The following is a 24,018-nucleotide window of genomic DNA, read 5'->3' on the forward strand; positions in this document are numbered from 1 at the left end:
AAATAATAATAAAAATAAAATCTAGATCTGACCCTACTATCTTTACAATTTGTTTCCCATCTGTATTATTTCATCACAGTGATTCCATTTTCACTTTGTCATCTTCATTCATTCATTTAAACAGAACAGTTTTGTTTTTGTTTGTAACAATATCACTTGTCTCCTCATATATTCCCTCCAATGATCCTAAAGGTTGGAGCCAGGTCAAACGAATGAAAGTTCAGTTCTAATGATGCCATTCTCTTGTGAAAATTCCTGACTCGATTCCTGAGTCTCACATAAAATCTTTACTTCATTTGGTTATCAAAGCCTCTATATCCTAGCACTAAGCATATTTCTTTCAGCCTTTTCTACAGCCTTTTTCTTTTAATAGCTATGAAGGTTTGGGTTCACTGAGCAGAAGAGTCCCTGAGATTTATTAGAGTAAACATTCCTGAAAGACAGAGAGGAAGTGAGCAGAAGAAAATGGGGAGAAACTTTAGAACTAACTCCCATGAAGGCAAAATGGGAGGAATGAGGATTGGGTAAGAAGAATCTCAGACTGCAACATACTTCCAAGAAAAGTTCAGCCAGACATCCTAGAGGCAAAGTCTTCTGTTCAGGAAAACCCATGTCTTAAAAGAATGGGCCTGCATTAGTAATTCCACCATGCATAGTCACTCTCCAGAAATGGTTAGTAAAAGGTGTGGCTTTGGTGCAAAGGCAGCAGTGGATGCAGAAAGGCTGTATTCAGTTATGATAAGCACATTTAAATGGTTGCTACAACAGCCAGTTATAAAGTACCTGTTTGCTTATAGCCATATATAGCCTGAGTTTTATTTCTGTGTTCTGCTCAAGTGATTCCTTTCACTTAAAATGGCTTGCATCTATGGTTGTCAAAATTGTACATAACCTTTAAACCCCCAGGTCAATGACCTCATCTTCTGAGATATCTCCCATTGGAGCTTGTAAGCCCTACAGCACTTATCAATGTCACCTCAACGGTGATTTCTGTTTTAAAAGAAAACAACACTTAGCTACATGGAAAGCTGACATTTCGAACTAGAACACCAAAGTTGCAAACAATTGTTATTTGTTTTATTTTCATGTTATAACATTCCACTTCAAAACAATATCTATGAACCACATGAAATCATCCTTGAGATTTTCATGAGACATATTAATGTAATTAACAAAATATATTTTGTTAATTTAATTATTCATTAAAATATGTTTTTCAGGGTAATATTTGTGGAAGATTCTGGCATAATATTTTTAATTGCTTAGATAAATCAAATATAGATCGAGTCCTCAGAAATAGATGCAACGGGGTGCATTAGCAATAGTTAAATCTTTAACTGATTCCTTCAATAGTCTCTTCCCATATCTCTACAGTGATACTATGGACTGAAGTTTGATTAGAAGATGTAGATTCTTGGTATATTGCTATGATATTCTTCAACATATTGAATACTGATACAATGTTAAAGATGTGCCAAGCACTTTTCTAAGTGCTTTGTATATATTGCTTCATTAAATAAATCCTTGTAACAATCCTATGGGTTAGATACCATAACTACTCCATTGTGCAGATAAGAAACTGAGGCACAAGAAGCTAAATAATGATTCCAACGTCGCACTGCCAGGTTGTAAGTTTGAATAACAAGCTGTGTTGATGGATAGATGAGGGAGGAATGTAAGCAAAGAAATTCATAAATATGTCCTCTTCATTTGCAAATATTTCCTGAGTCCTTCATTTTTCCTTAGATCAACTTCCATCACATCAGGACAAGCAAGACACTATCACCTCTCACATATATTATTTGGCATGGTCACATCTATTCTTATTTTTCCACACCATAGCCAGTGTGACTTTTTTTTGAAAACTACATGCAGATACATCACGTCCCTGTTTAAAACATATTAGTAACTTCACATTACTCTTAGGATAAAAAAAATCATATTGCCATAGGAGACCCCACATTGTATCATCTTTTAATGATTTAGCCTTAGTGTACATTATTTGGCCTCTTCCTCAACCCTCCAGTTTTCTTGCCACACTGGCCTTCTTTCAGCTCCTCAGAAATACTCTAATTCTTCTTACCACAACACCAATGTTTCTTCTGCCAAGAATTCCTCATCCCTACATAAATCTTAATCTTCCCCCAGATATTAGCTCAGTCATCACTTTTCACCTTGAACAAGAACCGTTCCTTCCATCACATGGACAGGTAGTAACGTAGCACCTATTTGTGTCCTTCAGCAAGTCTTGTCTTTCCCCTTCACATTCACATGTACATTCTGTGAGGGTATGAACTTACAGAAGGTATATCATAAGTATTGGAAATATGGATTGATGAAGAATGAATCCATGAAATACAAGTTGCATAACAACGAAATTGAAAGTTAGCAAACTGCTAAACTTACATGACAGCCTTGATTTCATACACCTACACATAACACATGCCCACATGCTCCCAACACAGGTACAAACACACACACACACACACAAACACAAACACACACACACACACATGACATAAATGAAAGATATTAGAGACTTGTAAGATAGGCACATTATTGGCTGGGGACAGTCTGCAATGATACTAGTACTATCACCATGTTTCACTGTGGCAGTTATTGTCAATTGCAAATGTACATAAAAATCATCTCAGGGAACTTTAAAACATCTGTGTGTCTGGACCTCATTGCAGTTCAATTAAATTAGAGTCCCCATATTTCAGATGTATTTTTTTCAAAGGTTCCCGGGTGATTTCAATGTGCAAACACGATGGATAATCGTTACTGTCAGCCAAAGAAAGAATGAAATAAATTATACATAAATGCTATAAATTATACTTTATTCTATGGTTCAAGCAAAAAAGAAATCTTAATGCTACATAATTTAGTAGAATTATGTGAAAACTATCTATACAAAACACTACATTGTATTAGGCCCATGATCAGCATTTTAAAATAGTATATGAGTCAATTTGTTAATATTTCCATAGTACTTACACAGATATAAAAATTTATATAGAGTACTTGTATATATTGTATATTATATGTTTATATATTTTGGGGATAATTTTCATAAAACTATGCATATATATATACACATACGTGCATATATATACACACATACATGTATATTTAATGTCTCACTGGAAAAAATGTATAATTTATATAAAATATGTATAATTTTACTTATTCGTTTATTCTTTCCTTAATATGCAAGTTATTTTGTTTAGTTCCTTGCACAGAAAAACACTAAAGTGTTCAATTTTATGAACTAGTACTTACTTATTTCTTGTTTCTGAAGTAAAACTATTTGAGAGCATTGGAATTCAGTCACCCTAATCACTGATTATACATATTTACTGGGTGATACTTTATACCTGATGAGGATTTTTACAAATAATTTTGAAAGGAAGATTTAAAATAAGTTATACCTGGAAGGTCATATATATATTATGAAGCCACTGGTGATTTAGATATATTTTTGACTAATATGATGGATAATAATTTAATAATTTAACACAATGATGAAATCAAAATAAATTTAAATACATGATTATTAATTTAAAATAAATATATTCTACCTAGACAAAAGGAAATACATTTTACAGGCTAATGCTTTTCAAATTAAGATACACTTAATGGCTAACAGGCAAACAGTAAAGCAATATTAAAAATCAGCTTTTTGTTGTTATTATTTTGCATTATTAAAACCTTTTATATTGAAACAGTTTATAGCTTAGAATAGATTTAGCAATATTCTGAATGGATAATATTAACAAGCGTAAAGAAAAATAACAATTTCTTTTTCAGGAGAACAAATTAATTGGGTGAATTGTTACAGAAATAACAATTAGTTTCAGAGAAATTATGGAGGGCTACCTTTTGCTAAAATGTGACAGCATTATGGGGAATGATCTGTATAGACAGATTATCTTCCTCAATTCATTCTCCATATTCAAAGGCCAACATCTTCATCAGATATAGTTATGTGTTCTATAACCCATATGGGAAGTTATTTGATTTTAACTTGTGCTATGTTACATGAAAATTGTTTCTTTCAATAAACTATCTTAAAAATATATATAGAAAAATTCTGGTAAATATTTTGCTGCAGAATTCTCAAGGGGAATATATGCAAGACACTACAGTCCAAATATTACAAGTAATCATATGTACTGGAAAAAGTACATTTTTGCAACATCTAAAAGACATTTTAAAAATTATCAAAAGTCATTATGTAATTATTAAGCTTGAGTTATATGAAAAATGACTTTAGATGTTTCTCTTCTTTCTATTAGATAGTTATTTTTAGAATGCAGTTTTAATATTGATACTGAATATAACACAGAAAAATATTTTTAAACTCATAACTTTGCTGCATCTGTAAAGATATTTTTAGTAACCATTATGAAGTAGTTGAATGTATCATTTTGATTTTGAAATTATTCTAGTCCAGCTATTCACCCTCCTTAATGAGCCCATTCTGCAAGGAAATCATCACAGCTGCAAGAAATATGAGAATCACATAATAAGGCACCTAGAGTTTGAAAATATTGTGGCAAGAATATATTCCTTTAGAAGTGGAAGCATAAAGTATGAATATTTTCCAGGAAAACATGGATACTTTCAACACATAGATATTTAAAATAAACAATCCTGGGAACATGTTAACTTTCTAAACAATTTAATTTAATTATAGTTAGAGATGTTTGAGATAGGAATTTAAGTTTTGAGAGTAATGACATATTTTACACTTGTTCTATCATTCTGCTTGCAATTCTTAATTTCTTAGGTTCAGTGACCAACCCTAAGACAGGCCATCCTGACCATTTGATTTATATAACAACTAAAATGTATTAAAACTTTATCGTTTGCCAAGCACTGTTATATGCATTTTCTATTTAATCTTCACACAAATGCTATGAGTTATATACTCTTTAAGGATGAGGATCCTAGGACTCAAAACATTTAAATATCTTTCTCTGATGTCATACTGGTGGTGATATGGTTTGGCTCTGTGTCTCCACCCAAATCTCATCTTGAATTGTACTCCTATAATTCCCATGTGTTGTGGGAGGGACCCCCGGGAGATAATTTGAATCATGGGGATGGTTTCCCCCATGTTGTTCTCATGGTAGTGAATGAGTCTCACGAAATCCAATGGTTTTATTAGAGCTTTCTGCTTTTGCGTTTTCCTCATTTTCTCTTGTTACCACCATGTAAGAAGTGCTTTTCACCTCCCACCATGATTCTGAGGCCTCCCCAGCCACGTGCAACTGTAAGTCAGATTAAACCTCTTTTTCTTCCCAGTATCGAGTATGTCTTTATCAGCAGCATGAAAATGGACTAATACAAGTGGTAACAATCAATTGGGATTAGGGCCCAAGAAAGTAGACTCCTAAACCAGAACTCATTGGCATTTTTCTCTGTCCCCACCTCTGATAGTCTCACGGGCAATAACTTGGTTAATTAAAGGATAGTAATATATAAAATCCTTCAGTATTTGTATGTTTATTGTCTATATTTTCCTCTAGAATATAGGCTCTATTGCATCTCCAGTAGAGAGACGGTAAACTTTCTAGTATTTAAAGCAAAGGATAGATACCTGTGTTGAAAGATTAATGAATAATGTAAATGTTCCTTTGCTTATTATATTAAATATTTGCTAGTCCTTGCATTTACTGTATTTTGCTGTGTATAGTAATATATTTTTATTTATAAAATGTTTAATATTTCTGTGAAAGCTAGATTACAATATTTTCACTAAGGATAGTTGAATTTATCTCATAATTGTATTCCTAAGTTTCAATTCTTCAGCAATAGAGAAGACTTCTCAATTCCTAATGTTCTTAGCAACATTTGATATTGTCATGCTTTAAACAATTTTGGTTGGCTAAAACTTTCTCCTAAAGATGTTTTATTTTAATATACTGGTTGTTCTACTTACTAACTTTATCGAACATTTTTGTATGCTTATAGGATCTTTATATATTGCCTTTCATGAATTTCCTGTTTATATTGTCCCTGAGGCTTGAGTATGAAGACAGCAATATCAATTACAATGGTTTGAAAAAATTGAGTGACTGCAGTGAATCAGATTCTGTTCTAAGTGTTTTACATATTAATTATTATTATCTTCATCATAACACCATGAGATAATTATTCTAGTTGCCCCCAGTTTAAAGTAAATAAATTACAATATAGACAGAAATAGAAACCTGCCTATATAAATGGTAGCTGTAGAGGAAACTCTTACTGACATATAAACAAAAACTAAAACATTAATGACAATCAATACAGTTGATTATATTATTAAATGTTTACATTAAAAATAAAGTTAAAAGCTAACTCACAAATTTAACTTCTGGTCTTGATGGAGTATCTGCTATCTGAGTAAGCTTCCTAATATGTATAACTGTAAAAGCTAAATAAAACACACAACAAATTCTTGAAGTCATCAGAGAGAAACTAAGGAAGCCTGGACTTGAGAACAGGATGTGAAAGGGGTGAGAAGAGTACAAAGGTTGACTCAACATTTGTTTTACTTTCTCCATGCATTTCTGGAGAAATTTATTTATTTCTTCCTTCTGCAGTCAAAAAGTCAAACTGTAATCTGGCATCTAGGACTAGCTACAGTCTCTGAATGACAGAGGCATCAATTAGAATTTAGCCCTTTTATGAAGGCTCACACAATGTGTCAAGATCCTGGAAAGATAGGAAGGAAATCACTAGGTAGAAAAGTCCTAGACATCTATCGGTTTTTCATATGCTTCAGAATATCTTTTTTCCTTGATATTATTAGCAAATCTTGGTTATGCATGTGGTCTCTCATTTGTGGGAGCCTTATGTGATAATCTTACTACCTATTTGACAAACTGAATTATATGTGTTCTCTCAACAATAAGGTGACACATGAGGAAAAGGAAAAAAATGAAATCTTTTCCTCATAGAACAATAAGAGCAACAAAAATATTGGAGAAAGAAAATGAGAAAAAAGTTGATGAAACAAGAAAATATTAAAATTGTATCTAATAAAATCAATTATTACATTGAGTATAAATACATTAAATAACCAAAGTCAAAGATTAGCATATTGGAACCGAAAGAACCTTAGTGTAGCTGATTAATTAGATGAATTAGAATTTATCTAATTCTTAGTGTCGCAGATTATTAAATTAATTAATGTAATTAATTAGTACATTAATTAATTACACTAAACTTTAGAGCAATACGCATTACTGGAAAAAATGAAATATTTGACAACTTAAAACAATCAACAGCAAGAAGAATTTTAAATGTCAAATATGTATCCGTATAATGTCATTGAAATAAAGCAAAATAGAGAACTACAATGCATAGTAAGTATATTGAAAGAAATACAACTGGCATTATTCTGGAATGTCATTATTGTTTACATAGAAAATACAAAAATTATGTGGATTATTGTGACAATTATTTATAAATATTTCACAAGGCTACTGGATATAGTCAATACATAAAAACCTATTTTCTTTCTATTTATTGATGGAACAAATAAAAAATAAAAAAATGCCATTTGCAATAGCATAAGTAAATTAAATGCAAAGTGATTATTTCAGTAATAGTTATAAAAAGTTATAATAAAAGTTTCAAACAAACATTACTCAAGAAGTTAAAATCTTAATAAAATGAAGGTATATACCATGTTCTGATTAGAAGAGACAATGTTGTAAATATATTAATTATCTAAAAAATGTTATGTATTCAATACCATCTCAATCAAGATTTTATCAGTAACTTGGGGAAAAATTGGGAAAATTGCAAAAACAATTCATATGGAATACCAAAGGGATATTAATTTTTATATGTATAATGTTTTAAAATTTAGAACAACCATTTTTCATGTTCTGTTCGAGAAATATTTGTCTTCCTCAAAAGACATTGTTATGCTTATCTATTTTAGTTATGCTTGTCCATTATATTTTGAAAAGATTATTGTTTTAATTTTTATGTTTAATTCTATGATCCATCTAGATTGACTTTTGTGTATTGGCCAGGGTCCATTTTTATATTTTTGGATATCAATTCCACCAATATTAAATTTTATTATTAATTTTATTTTTAAAATTAACAAAGAATTTATATCCATAATATTTAAAATTGATTACAAGAACTGCTACAAATTGATAAGATGATGTAATTAATAAGAGATATTCAATTAAAAATGAAGAGGTTTTTAACAGGCTTTCACAGAAAGGGATATTCAAGTGGCTAAAAATCACATGAAAAATGCCTAGTTTTATCAGTCATCAGCTTGGTGAAAACTAACAGAATGATGAGATACAATTACTCACTCACCAGAATGACTAAAACTAAAATGTTTCACAGTGACAAGTTGTGAGAGGTTATCAGAAAACGAGGTTCCTCTTCTTTACTGAGGGAAATAAAAATTGGTAAAAAAAAAAAAAAAAGCTAGAAAACTTTTTGATACATGTACTCAATTTCAGTGTAAGTATATTCTATGACCCAGACATTTTACATCTAGGTAAAGTGAATTCATATGTGCATCAAAAAACTGTACATTTCAGCTCTATTTTAAAAATATTAGAACTGGAAACAATGCAAATTTTCATCAACAATAGCATGGAGCTATAAAAGTGTCATAACTATATAGTGTAATAATATATGTAATTTAAAAATGTTACTATCTCACCTAATTTCTGAATAAAAATGTCACAGATACAACTTTAAAGGAATTTTTTTTAAAATTACATTAATTTATAAGTTCAAGTCAGGAAAACTTCTTATATGAGGAATTAATTCAAAAATTATTGTTACCTTTTGGGAGGTATACTGACTGGGAAGTTGCATGAGAGGTTGTGGAGTGGGAGTGATAGTCGGTAGGTATACAGTGATATTCTTGTAATAAGATACCATAAAACTGAACATTTACAAGGTTTTCATTACATTTACAATGTAATTTAATATATATTTATATATTATATATTAATGTAATGTACGTATATATATTATACTTCCGGTGAAGCATTTTTATAAGGCCAAGTAACCTCCAGCAATGAAGAAAAACAAGGCACATATGGATGATATTTGCAGGATATATAACTTAGTAGTAACCAGAATGGATTAAACCATGTGCAGAACCTATTTTTAAATCCTATATAAATATGCACTTGGTCAGAAATATGAAAGCCAATGATTAGCCCATCCTCCTAGAAACTTTGTCCACTCCTACTTTCCAAATACCAAAAGCTTCTGATTTTCCTCTCACCTATCTGGCCATTTCTTCTCTATCTTTTTTGTTTTCTCTTCATGTAACCAATACTAGAGCTAGTTAAAGCTAGATTATGGTCTCTGTTACATTCTCTCTTCATACTGTCTTCCTAACTGATTATATCTAGGATTATGATTTTAAAAGCCATATAATTGTTGATAACGCCAAAATTTTTACATATACCTCTAACACTGTCTTGAACTGTAGGCATATATATTTAACTGCCTATTTATTTGTCCCATTTAAATGTGTAATAGTCCCTTTAAACATGATATATCCAAAATGGAGTTCTCAAATGTTCCCCAAAAATAATTTTCAAGTTTTTCTACCCTTTAAACTTCTCAATTGTTTAACCAATTTATCTCTAATTTAATCTTTCTTCTGTTTGTTGTTGTTGTTGTTATTTTTGTTTTTGTTTTTTTTCTGAGACAAAATCTCACTCTGTTGCCCAGGCTGAAGTGTAGTGGAGCAATCTTGGTTCAGCTAATTTTTGTATTTTTAGTAGAGATGAGGTTTCGCCTTGTTGACCAGGCTGGTCTTGAACTCCTGACCTCAAGTGATTTGCTCACTTCAGCCTCCCAAAGTGTAGGAATTACTGGCGTGAGCCACTATGTCCGGCCCTGATTTGTCCTTTCCATCCATACACCCCTATGCATTGTTAATAAATTCGAACAGCAATACTCTCAGAATATATTTCAAATATTTTCACTTTTCTCTGTTTAAACTGAAACCTGTTAATTTAAACTGAAACCTGTTAATTCAATCTACTACCTTCTACTTTTTGAATTTCTGAAATTTTCTTCTAATCATCTCCCGACTGTCACCTAACCTAACCTGACTCCAATCAATTCGCTATAAAACATCCAGAATAAATTTGTCATAGCAGTCATACGCCTATTATGAAACATGTCGGTGATTTTCCATTGCTCTTACAACAAAATTTAAATTTGTTAACTTTATTAAATTATCCTAGTGATCTGGTCCTTTCAGATAGATATCATATTCTCCAGAAAAGCATAAATCAATCAAAATATTTTCTACCCAATCTAAGGCATGCAACTTATCCTAAAATCTACTCTGTATCTAATTGGTGCTCAGTAAAAAGTTGATTTCAGCATCTCTTTGACAACTTCACTGATGTTTTCACTTTAATCTCCATGTAGTTAATTATTGTTTGTACATGTATCTACCTATAGTTCTCTAAAAAGCCTATGAGATGTATCATCTCCTTTTGAAATAACCTCAACCTTCACATTTATGCATCCTTTCTAATCTCCATTTCCCACCTAATGAAAGAATAAGATTTGAAGTTTGTGCTTTTTAATTTTAACTATGCCTGCACTCAAAACACGATCCCTCTATATGTATAGGATTGTGTAAAATAACATCTCTAAGTTGAATTTGTGTTGTAGAACATTTTTAATGTTATTCAGCTACATTTTTTATTGAATTATAATTGTATAATTGTGTAATATGTGTGAAGCATGCTTACTTATTGGGAACAATGCACTTATTCCATTTTAGTTGATTCATTGACTGCTATAAGAGCTCACTGTGGGCAGATACTTTGTCTGCCTAATTCATCACTGTGTCCTCAGTGCCAATAATAATTCCTGACACATAAAAGTCATTCAATGAATAATAGTTAAATAAATGAATGAATAAATGAGTTGTCATTTTATTTTTACAACAGTTTTGGGAGACAGTTCTTCATGGGTCTCTCATATTTCTGCACATCTTTAAAGTCAAGTTATTGAGTGCCCTTTATTCCAGAATATATTTAAAAGGAGGTTGTTTTAACAGAAATATTAGGAACAGAGAGATATTTCCTGTCTCCAAAATAAAATGCAGTCATGCTTAAAAGCATAAAGATAATATCTCCTTCCAGAGCAATGGGTTTGCATGTTTATTGGCCACTATACATTATAGTTCTTTTCCATAATACAATCTATTGCATGTACAGGTTTCAGTTAACCCTTTTCAAAACAAAAATTGTATGAGGCAATTTTAAACAGGCAAGAAATATTTTATTGAAGGCTTGCAATAAGGAAGAGAGGACAAAACTGTGACTGAACTACACTCTTCTAAAACGAAGGTGATAGAGTTTTTGGGAACTAGGTTGGGTAGGTGGATCATACCATAGGCAATCTGTGTTTGCTAATTCGCCTTACTCAAAGGAACAGACAACTTTCTTCTATCTTTATTTCAAAAGGTAGTTTTATAGCTTGAGGCAAGGTACCAACTGAAGTTAGGCTCCTATACTTTCAGGAGTCTGGGAGATAGAATACCTTAACGACTACATTTCAAAGGAACAGCAGCTCCCAAGTCCTTGAGAAAGACAGTCCTGGGTTGTGAAACTGGCAAGGGGTTTTATCAAAGGTTTACATCTAAAAGAAGCAGAGAAATAATTTACAGTTATAAGTTTTCTAAAGTAAATGCTCTAAGGAAAATGAAGCCAGGGCTCTAGACACAGGAAGAAACTGTCTAAAGTTTGATCAAGAGAAGGGAAACATTAAGGCCATGTTGATTACCTTCTTTGGATCACCCTATGGGAATTGGGGCTTGGGGAACCAGCAGCAGAAACAAAAATTGTTGATACTCTGACTATTGCTGTTGCTATGAGTAATAAACTGTATTTCTTCTTTGATACAGGAGTCATGTCTTAATCAATATGCATAAATTTGTGGCAGTCTAATTTGTCAGCTTAGTAGTAGGGTAAAAATCACAGATGCTTCAGATTTCTTTATAATCAGCCTCAAATTGTACCCTTTTAGGAAATATTCATCAGAATTTCTCAACAGCTAAAGAGAGCACATCAATATTAACATGATATTTAAATAGCAACTGTTGAGCATTTAAGAAAATTTATTTATGAAAATATGAGTTTACTAGAAAAGCAATGAGTACTAGTTGTACGTATCTTCCCATGGATGGCTCTCTATTAATTGTATTTGTTTTAATTGCTTGTGTTTAGTAATTTTAGCTAATAATATGAAAGATGTCATATTTTCTAAGCTTTATGTAAGTTTATTTTAACTTAATTTTGGGAAGCCAAAGCACAGAGAATACTATTCTGAAATTCAAACTGGTAATATTACATTGCTTTAAGGTAACATTGTTGGAAGTAACAAAGTATTTTAAATAGCAGTGTAGAAATGCTCTTTAAAAGTAGAGGCCCAAGACATCTTACCTTTGATTTTTACTATCCGTTTCTTCATATGGTCATAAACATGGGAATTAGTATTATTGTATAAAGCATCTAGGTCATAATACTTATTTTTGGCTCCCAATTTTGTTTTCACTTTAATGGAATGATTCAATTAATGGTAGGTAGTTTCTACGAGATTACAATAGTTTTTTAACAACTGAAGTTGTTTATTTTTTTTTAAGTTTATGGTATTAGGGACACATAACAGGAGATCTACCCACTTAACAGATTTTTAAATGTTCTATATGATATTAACTATAGTCATAACAGTCATTTATCTAATGTTTTAGGCGTAACAGTACTTGAAGGCCCTATTTACGCTGTGGGAGGCCATGATGGCTGGAGCTATCTGAATACAGTGGAAAGGTGGGATCCACAGAGTCAACAATGGACATTTGTAGCCAGTATGTCAATTGCTCGGAGCACAGTTGGTGTAGCAGCATTGAATGGCAAGTAAGTACATTTTTTTCTCATTTTTTAATCTTAGAAAAAAGTTGTTGTGTAAATATTATTTGAAAAATAAGTTTTAATAAGCTGGCAAAAATTGTTTTAAAACATTTTAAGCTGTTGATATTTTTAAATTGACAAATAAAGACTGGTGCTCTCACTATAGATAATGGAACCCAAAATTTCTTCACATTAATTGAGTATTAAAGAAGTACCAAATATATTTCATGGGAAAATTGATATCATTTTTGGAAAACTATTTGAGTAGCCTTCAAAAAACTACTCAAATCTGGTATTCAATATATCTTTCTTTGCATGATTACACTAGGTTACTTTTCAAGCATCTTCATTGCTATCCCTCTAAGTCAAGAATTCTCAACCTCAACACTATTGACATTTGAGGCTAGATGAGACTTTGTTGAAAGAAGTCTACTGTCCTGTGCATTTCAGAGTGTTTAGAAGTGTCCTGGGTTTCTACCCACTAGATGCCCCTCACCCACCATCTCAGCGTGACAAGCAAAAATATCTCCAGACATTGCCTAATATTTCCTGGAAAGTGGCAAAATACAGCCCCTGTCTTCCCCATGAGAACCACAGATCTAAATAAAACTAGTGTCACCTCTTGCCTAGACAACTGCAACAGCTTCTATTCTGATCTTTTTACTTCTTTTCTCTGCAGTCTTATTTATGAAAGCTTCCAGATAAATCCTTTCACAAATGCAAACAATAGTCTTCTTCTTCAAGGACTTGTCTTTTATGTTATATGTTGATTTAAAGTCTATTTTGTCAGAAACTAGGATTGCAACCCTTGCTTTTTTCTGTTTTCCATTTGCTTGATAAATTTTCCTCCATCCTTTTATTTTGTGTCTGTGTGAGTCTTTGCATGGGAGATAGGTCTCTTGAATACAGCACATTGATGGATCTTAACTCTTTATCCAGCTTGCCATTCTGTCTTTTAATTGGGGCATTTAGCCCATTTATATTTAAGGTTAATATTTTTATGTGTGCATTTGATCCTGACATCATAATGCCATCTGGTTAATTTGCAGATTGTCTATGTAGTAGCTTCATAGTATCACTGGTATGTATAGTTTAGTGTGTTTTTGTAGTGGCTCATAAGAGTTTATCCTTTTCATATTTAGTGCTTCCTTTATGAGCTCTTGCAAAGCAGGCTTGATGGTGACAAATGCCCTCAGCATTAGCTTCTCTGAAAAATATTTTATTTCTCTGTCACTTATGAAGCTTAGTTTGGCCAGCTATGAAATTCTAGGTCAGAAATTATTTTCTTTAAGACTGTTGAATACTGGACCCTAATCTCTTCTGGCTTATAGGGTTTCTGCTAAGAGGTCTGCTATTAGTCTGATGGGCTTCCCTTTATAGGTGAACTGGCCTTTCTCTCTGGCAGCCCTTTGCATTTTTTCATTAATTTTGACCTTGGAAAATCTGAAGATTCTGTGTCTAGGGGTTGGTCTTCTTGTGGAATACCTTACTGGGGTTCTCTGGATTTCCTGAATTTGGATTTTGGCCTGTCTTGGTAGGTTGGAAAAGTTCTCCTGGACGATATCCTGAAGTGTGTTTTCCAGCTTGATTCTGTTCTCTCCATCTCTTTCAGGTAACCCTATCAGATGTAGGTTTGGTCTTTAAACATAATCTCATAGTTCTTGGAGGTTTTGTTCATTCCTTTTTATTCTTTCTTCTCTAATCTTATCGGTCGGCCTTATTTCAGCAAGATAGTCTTCAAATTCTGATATTCTTTCTTCTGCTTGGTTTATTCATCTGTTGATACTTGTGTTTTCATTGTAAAGTTCTGTTGTGATTTTCAGCTCCATCGGGTAATTTATTTTCTTCTCTAAATTGGTTATTCTAGTTAACAGCTCCTATAGTGTTTTATTATGGTTCTTAGTTTCATTGCAATGAGTTGAGGCATAATCCTTTAGCTCAGTGAAGGATATTGTTACCCATTTTCTGAAGCCTGCTTCTGTCAATTCGTCCATTTCAGCCTCAGCCCAGTTCTGTGCACTTGCTGGAGACATGTTGCTCTCATTTGAAGAAGAAGCACTCTGCCTTTTTGAGTTTTCAGCATTTTTGTGTTGATTCTTTCTCATTTTCATGGGTTTATCTACCTTTGATCTTTGAGGCTGTTGTCCATTGGATGGGGTTTTTATGGGGTCTTTTTCATTGATGTTGTTGTTGTTGTTGCTTTATATCTGTTTTTCTTTTAGTGGTCAGGCCCCTTTTCCATAGGAATGCTGCAGTTTGGTGGTAGTTCACTCTAGACGCTATTTGCCTGGGTCCCTGCCACCCCTGGAGATACCACCATTGCAGGTGGCAGACCAGCAAAGATGACAGCTTGCTCATTCCTCATGGAGCTCTGTCCCAGAGGGACACCAACCTGATGCCAGTCTGAACACTCCTGTATGAAGTGTCTGGAGACTTCTGTTTGGAGGTCTCACCCAGTCAAGAGGATCAGGATCAAAGAGCCACTTAAATAAGCAGTCTGACTGCAGCTTGGTGGGGCACGCGTGCTGTGCTGGGGAAAATCCTACTCGTCTGGGCTGCCCTAACTCTCTATAGCCAGCAGGAAAAAAAGACTAAGACTGCTGAGGCATGATACTACAGCTGCCCCTCCTCCTATGGGCTCCTCTCAGGGATATCAGAGATCTCTTCATAAATCCCTGGCTGAGGATGCTGAAATTCCCATGTGGTGGCCCCCTCTAGTGAGAAGGAGTGGATCAGGGTACTGCTTAAATAAGCAGTCTGGCCACGAACTCTCCCAGTCACTGTGTTCCCCTGCGAGAAATTGCTCCCAGTCCAGATCACCCAGTCTTGCTGGCACCAACAGCATAGGGAAACAGTTGACTGGAGCACAGTGATGGCAGCAGTCCCTCCCTCTTGGGAACTCATCTTCTTAGGCAGTCTCTAGCCTGCTGTGCTAGCTGGCAGAGATTCCAAGCCAGTAGGTTTTGGACTGTGAGTTTCTGTGGGAGTGAGGCGACTTGGCTCCCTGGCTTCAGCCTCCTTCACACGGGAATGGACAGATCTCCTGCCTCATGGGAGTTTCAGAGAAAATACTCCTGTATCCCAGTGCCAGCTCCAGTGGCTGCCCACTCAAGCAGCCACCATGAGTCTGCACAGCTTTGTACTTGTGACAGAAGGCCCTGGTGGTGTGGGCTTACCCCTAAGGGGACCTCCTGATCTGGGGATTGCAAGGGGATTGCAAGGATCTGTGGGAAAAGCATGGTTTTCAAGGAGGGATAGGACAATCCCTCACCACCTTCTTTGACTAGGAGAGGAAGCTCCCAGTGCCCTTCTTGTGCAGCTCCAGGTGGGCCCTTGCTCCACCCTGCTTTTTCTCACTCTCTGTAGGTTGCACCAACCACCTAGTCAGTCCTAATAAGAGAAACTTGGTACCTCAATTAAGGATGTAGAATTCACTTGCCACTTTTATCTTCTCACTAGCAGCTGAGGTAGAGCCATTTCTATTTGGCCATCTTGGCTACTCCCTACTACTGTATTATTCTTATGCCTTTGCATCCTCACAGCTTAACTCCCAGTTATAAGTGAGAATATACTATGTTTGGTTTTCCATTCCTGAGTTACTTTACTTAGAATAATGATCACCAATTCCAACCTGGTTGCTGCAAATGCCATTATTTCATTTCCTTTTATGTCTGAGTAGTATTCCATGGTATACATATATATCACAATCTCTTTATCCAATCATTAATGGATGGGTATTTGGGCTGGTTACATATTTTTGCAATTGCAAATTGTGCTGCTATAAACATACATGTGCAAGTATCTTTTTCGTATAATGGGTAGATGCCCAGCAGTGGGATTGCTGGATCAAATGGTAGTCCTACTGTTAGTTCTTTAAAGAATCTTCACACTGTTTTCCATAGTTATACTAGTTTACATTCCCACCAGCAGTGTAAAGGTGTTCCGTTTTCACCACATCCATGCCAACATCTATTACTTTATTTTCTTTATTTTTGGATTATGATCATTCTTGCATGAGTAAAGTGGTTAAATCCACTATGGTTTTGATTTGCATTTCCCTGATCATTAGTGATGTTGAGAATTTTTTCATGTTTCTTGCCCATTTGTATGTGTCCTTTTGAGAATTGTCTATTCATATCCTTAACCCACTTTTTAATGGGATTGTTTGTTTTGTTCTTGCTAATTTGTTGAGTTCCTTGTAGATTCTGAATATTAGACCTTTGTTGGAGGTGTACGTTGGGAATATTTTCTTCTGCTCTATGGATTGTTTGTTCACTCTGCTGATTGTATCTTCTGCAGTGCAGAAATGTTTTAATTTAATGAAGTTCCATTTATTTATCTTTGTTTTAATAGAATTGGCTCTTAAAAAGTGAATTAACACTGTATATGTGCATACACAGAGATACACATATAAAATTAATAAATATTCACATTATACATTTTGTTTAATGCAAAGATAAAGCATATTCCTTATAATAACTGTTTCTCAAAAATTCTTTTGGTTAGTTATCTTCTAAATTGCTTTTTTTTTTGATGAAGTCTTGCTCAGTCACCTAGACTGGAGTGCAGTGGCGGATCTCAGCTCACTGCAAGCTCCGCCTCCTGGGTTTATGCCATTCTCCTGCCTCAGCCTCCCGAGTAGCTGGGACTACAGGTGCCCAGCTAATTTTTTGTATTTTTTATTAGAGATGCATTTCACTGTGTTAGCCAGGATGGTCTTGATCTCCTGAACTCGTGATCCACCCACCTCGGCCTCCCAAAGTGCTGGTATTACAGGCGTGAGCCACCACCCCTGCTATCCGCTAAATTCTTTTATTTAAACTTTGGTATACATTTCTCAGATTTTAAAAAGTCACTCTTAAACATCCCTTTAGAATTTTCTCTGTAAATAAATATTTACAGATTAATTTGAGAAAGACGTGGTATCTCTAAATTTTAAATGTTAGTATTTTCTTCTGAGAAGATAGTTGTACTTTTATCTTTTAAAATTACTCTCCTTGTATTTTAGTGCTGTTTAATTTTGACAACGTTATTCTTTTTTTCTGAGGTTATTCATGTTTATTCATATTTTTGAATATTTTACGTATTTTGTGTTTTTATCTATTTAAACATTAATAATTGCACAATTAAATTGTAAAAGATAATTTATATATAACCATTTAACTAAATGCATATGTTTGTTGTATTTACTCTTCAATTGATAATAATAGATTTTCTAGAAAGATAAACATTTAATAAACTAATAAGGAAACTTTTTCTCTGTTTTCTTAATATATATTTCCTTTTTATTGTGTTGTTTATATTTTTAGAATAATTACCTAAATAGTAGTGATATCAGGTGTCCTTATCTATCCATTTTAATTGGAAAACTCTTATAGTGCTTTATAGTCTCTGATTTCAGTTGTTTGATATACATATATTGTTTAAGGTTAAAAGCAGTATTTTACTGTCTGTAGTTTCCATAGTAGAAATTTTATTTTCTAAAATTAGCGTACATTTTATGAATTTGTCAAGGTGATGATTGTTTTCTTATTTGATCTGTTTATGTGGTAATTTGCATAAATACTCTATAAATCATATTACATATCTAAGTAAATCTTTCTTGCTCATATTGTATTAATTCTTTAATTTTTTTGCATTCCATATTCTAGCTATGATTTTGTATCAAAGTTGCTTATAAATTATTTTATAAAATTTTTTATTATCATATAAATCTTATTTTAGCATAACATCATGGCATGAATGAAGCAGCTTTCTACAATTTATCTGCTATAATTGTCTTAAATCACGAGAAGCATAATTTTGTTAAGCATGAGAAAGAAATGACAGTTGAAGTTTTATGTACACTATTATATATGATACCTTTAAAATTTCTATTTTACTGATATTCTAAAATTTAGCAGATGGCAGTCACATATCACTTCTAATTTCATCACTGCCACAAATCATTTATTTAGTATTGCTATGTCCTCATTCTATGTTGTGATTGTGCTAATTTGGTATTTTTCTCTGTTAGTGTTATCACTAATTTTATCTTGTCATAGCATTTGCCAGTGTCATTATACGGTTTTGTTTTTATTTGTAATCAAACAATCTTACACAGAGGCTATGTGTATTTTCTTCCTTATTTTCTTAATTTTCATTTGATTTAGTTCTACTTACTCTTGTCTTTAAATTCAGAATTTAACAAATTATAATATTAATAGTTGTTCTTGGAGTTTATTTTTCTTTATTACTGTGTTAGTCCATTCTCACATTGCCGTAAAGAAATACTTGAGACTGGGATATTTAGAAAGAAAAAAGCTTTACTTGTCTCATACTTCTTCAGACTATATAGGAAGCATGATGCTGACATCTGCTCAGCTTCTGGGGAGGCCTCAGGAAACTTACAATCATGGCAGATGGCTGAGGGGGAGCAGGCACATCACATGGTCAAAGGAGGAGCAAAAGATCCAGGTGGGAGGTGCTACACACTTTTAAACAACCAGATCTCACAAGTACTCACTCACTATTGTAAGGACAGTACCAAGAGGGATGGTTGTAAACCATTCATGAGAAATCTGCCCCCATGACCCAATTACCCCCACCAGGCCCCACCTCCAGAACTGGGCTGTACATTACAATATGAGATTTGGATGGAGACACACATCCAAAGTATAACAATTATTATACTACAAGTTTATTCGTTTTCCTACATTCAACTACTGAGTGTAGTTGGATATTTAAGTTATTTCCTCTTCTTGATGATTAAGAATAATGCAATTATGAATATTCTTATGTATGTCTTTTGGTGAACATACACACACATTTTAGCTGGTTGTAGACCTAGAAATTAAATTACTAGGCTTTACTTGTACTCAGTTTTAGTAGATACTGCTCAAAAGTGTTTGTAACTGGTTTTCCTAATTTATCCACACATTAACAGATTTTTGAATTCTGAATGCTCCCTGCACCCTACTGACTTGGTGACATCTGACTTGTCTTTTATTTATCATTCTCCATTCTGGTGAATAATGTTGTCACATTCTCCAAGAACTGATGTGATCAAAAATCTTTAATATATATATTAGTCATTTGTATATCTTCTGTTAAAGTTTATTTTCAAAATTTTCTCTAATTCTATTTCTGTGTGTTCTTTTTCATTTTGATTTATGGAGTTCTTCGTGTATTCTGAAAAATTAATAATTTCCAAGTGAATGCATCTCACTTTATTATTTTTACTTTCCAGGAAGTATGTGTTGATTATGTAATTTATTAGATTCTATGTCTAAAAGAGACTTTCCTGTGTCTTTTCACATTGTTTGCAAATTAGCTTAAGTAATTTAATATCTCTGCCTTGTATTTTTTAAATACAATAGATATTATTTACTGATATTCTATCTTTTTTGCAGAGTGGGGGATATATGTAAGTTCAGTGATTTTTTTATCTTTCATATGCATTTTTATAACCCAAACCTTTATTCTTATAGATGTTTTTACTGTGTTTATATTAGTTAACATTCATTCAAGAGCCAGAAATCAGAACAGTCATTTATCAGTTATTCTAAACAAAGATATTTTAATATTAAATACAACGTTTTGTTGAGTGAATATGAAAATTTACTAGTTAACCAAAAAGTCAACAAAATAACACTATATTGTAAATTAATCAACTCAGAATAGTAGCTACCTCTCCTGGGGGTGGAGAACTAAAAGACAAGGTTAAAATGATTAAGATTTAGAAGCTTGGGGAAGGGGCCTGTGCACTGAAATTCAGTCAACTGTGATTTGGGCCACTGCTTAGCTGGAGCTAGTCTCAGCAGGAAAGACCTGGGACCCAGAGCTCTGAGGAGCGGATGCCAATCTGCTGGTGCTGATGTCTTAGAGTAGTCTCAATGAAGCTGATGGCGTGTCTTAGAAAAACTGCAAACTAGGGATGTCTGATGCTACAGAACAACTCTTGCTGCTACAGTGAGAAAAGGATGGGGTGACACTCATAGGAAAAAAAAAAAAAAGCAAGCAAACAAACAAAAAAAACAAGACCCTTTACTCTCCTCTAGTCTTTCAGTCTTTGCCATCCACTGACGTCAGATCCTAATAGGGAACCAGCTGGCAAAGCAGAAAAGCGGTTTCCAGAGATTTAGCCCCTATTTCAAAAGCAGAAAATACAGGAGAGGATGTAGACCTGAGAGACAACAGCTTAAAAAGTTGTACTTCCTTCTCAAAAGTCAAAATGTTTCTGGGGATACAATCTGAGGCCTACTTCTCATTCTTTTAAATTACTACTTGGAGATTTGTTTTAACAATTTCAACTCTTTCTTCTGCTTAGGAAAGTTTTTAATCTATTGAAACTTGTTTGTTTAATTGTTCCTTTTCCTATTATTCTAGTTCTCTGGTTTGAGATATATTTTAGTACATACTTACGTTAATGGTTCCATGTGTGTTTTAAGACTGATTTCTTTACCATAAGTCTCCTTTGCCAGTTAAAAAAAAAAAAAGAATGAATTCAATCAATGCCAATTTGTTTATGATCATTTGTATTTCCAGCACAGACTTACAATTTTTACATTTTAACTTTTCTTACACGTATCTTTATTTGATTCCCCTCCTTCCAATCACCTTTATAACCACCTTATTTTGAGTGTGTTATCATCTTTAAAGTCTTTTTATCACCTTTAAAGTATTTTAAATCTTTAAAGTATATGTTTTTATGTCAAGAAATAAAATATTTTTATATGATGGAAAAACTTCTACATGCTTTGTTTTACTTTATTTTATTTTTCTATTTACTACTTGTGATTTTCCCTGTCACATAATATTTAAGTCGCTTAATTTTTTTCAAGGTACATTTATTTGCTCTCAAAATCCTCCTCTCAAATGTTTTGCTAGAAGTTTAATTATTGTCAATATCCATTATAATTTTTAGAAAGCTATTAGATAAGAAATGGTGAACCAGAATCACAAAAAGCCAAAGCAAATCACTACTTGTTAATTCAATTTCTTTTTTGTATTTGGTAAAGCTTTTATCTGCAGTAATGTTTGCTATCAAACTTTACACTATAATCACTCTCAATATCAAAAAGTATCTGTAAACATTTCTGTTAGACTTCTTTCAGCTATAGTTGCTGAGAAAAACTCCAACTCCTACTATCACCACTGCTTTGGAAGGATGCTATGTAGAAGTGAAAAAAAGTTAAAATCATACACAGCCTGTAGTGATGGGGTGCTTGCATAAACAGTGGTTGGTTATTCTTCCATTGCCTTCTGAAGAACACTGAGATTTCTAGGAGAGGCAATTAAAATATTTTATTACCAATTTTCATTCTTATCTGCAAATTTTCTAAAATAAATTTCTTGAAATTATTTCTGTATGAAATAGTTACCTCTGCTTCTCACTCCTCTCAATACAATTTTTATTCTGTTGTGCCTTTTAATGATATTCACAGAAAAGATATTTTCATTTGTGTTAATATTGTCACTTTACTCAATAGAAAATGTATGTATTTAATAATACATACATTTTATTAACACTGCTTTGCATAACATGTAAATATGTACATTTATTAATATTACTTTTTCTACTTATATTCACATTTTCTCTTGAAAAATGATTTTTTTCTTAAGCATTACAATATTTTTCTTTAAAAACACTTAGTTTGGAAGTTAATGATAAAATTTAACATTCTTCAATATTAAATATTAAAAGTAAAACTATCCAGTGGGTATATCTATTCATGGATGGTAAAACTTACAATAATAGAACGAATGTTCTCTGTCCAGGCACAGTGACTCACCCCTGTCATTCCAACACTTTGGGAGGCCGAGGTGAGAGGATCTCTTGAGACCAGCAGTTTGAGGCCAGCCTGGGCAACATAGTGAGACCCTACCTCTACAAATAATTTTTAAAATAACTGGGAATGGTGGCGTGCTCCTGTAGTTCAAGCTACTTGAGAGGCCGGGGGGCTGAGGTGAGAGGATTACTTGAACCAGGAGGTTGAGGCTGTAGTGAGCTGTGATCATGCCACCTGCTCTGTAGCCTGAGTGATAGAGCAAGATCCTATATCCAAAAAATAAAAAAATGGATGTTCTCTTGGGTGTTAATTTTTATAATTCTAATAGAGGATAATAGAGGAAAGCATAATCCTTTTTGCCTTTTAACATTTTCTAATCACTATTTATAAGTAACAATTGGTTATTTAGTGAATTTTTCTTACCATTTACATTGACACCAATTGATTTATTCCTGGTGTTGTTTAGAAAATGGATATCTCATTAACACAGCAAATTTGCCCAATATGGGTGAGAAGTATCCTGTCCTTTCATTATCTTATTCACTTGTTACATTATTTTGTAATGAAAACACACACACACACACACACACACACACACATATTAAAGTGTTAGTACATTACTTATCCATATTTTTTGGATAATTAGCTTGCATTATAGCTTTGTGACCTTCTTTATGACTTTAATTTGAATGAACTTAAAATATGTATTTTGTTGTAAACATTCTCCAATCTTAATCAGAATTAAATGAAGAAAATATTTAGTGCAGAGTCTTGTTTCAATTTCTTACATGCTGTTATGACTAAATTGTCTATCTAGTTTCTTCTACTGCACCTTTTAAATTTACTATACATAGAAATCACTATTCAGATTGCTTTTCTTGTCCTTGTATTTTTTGGTCAGCTAGCATACATCATATATTAAGAAATTCTGTTTGCTGTAGTATCATTCTTCTTAAAAAATATCACAGTGTGATATTAATACTCTTTGAAGTTTTTAATTTTTACATTGCCAAAATTGCTTACATTTTAATTATGAATTTTAATTCTATTCTGTGAAAATATTTTGAATGGTTCCATTTTTCACTTGAATTTTGTTTTCCTTTAAATTGAATTAGTAGAGATTTTACTTGACATCTCTTTCTTCCCCCCGGGTGTGATTTAATGGCCTTAAAATTCTGTGGTTTGATGACTGGCTATTAATGTCTGGGTACTTTTCCTGTGTGACTCAGACAGAAACATAATCATTAGAAAGTGATCTTTTACTTCAGACCCATAGCAGAAAATTGTTTTAACACCACCCACTTGCTTTTTTTTTTTTTTTT

The 24,018-nt window shown here is 33.1% G+C and overlaps 1 protein-coding gene across 2 annotated transcripts in view; it reads left to right on the forward strand.

The window, feature by feature from the left end:
- Window positions 1–24,018, forward strand: part of KLHL1 (kelch-like family member 1) — a 457,257-nt gene that overhangs the window by 396,417 nt on the left and 36,822 nt on the right. For both annotated transcript variants that reach the window (XM_011932164.1, XM_011932163.1), the window contains one exon: window positions 12,770–12,932. In XM_011932164.1, the coding sequence (XP_011787554.1) occupies window positions 12,770–12,932 (163 nt within the window). The remainder of the gene's footprint in view (window positions 1–12,769; window positions 12,933–24,018) is intronic.

Source organism: Colobus angolensis, unplaced genomic scaffold, assembly GCF_000951035.1.
Source record: "Colobus angolensis palliatus isolate OR3802 unplaced genomic scaffold, Cang.pa_1.0 Scaffold94, whole genome shotgun sequence".
In the NCBI taxonomy this organism is placed as follows: Eukaryota; Metazoa; Chordata; class Mammalia; order Primates; family Cercopithecidae; genus Colobus; species Colobus angolensis.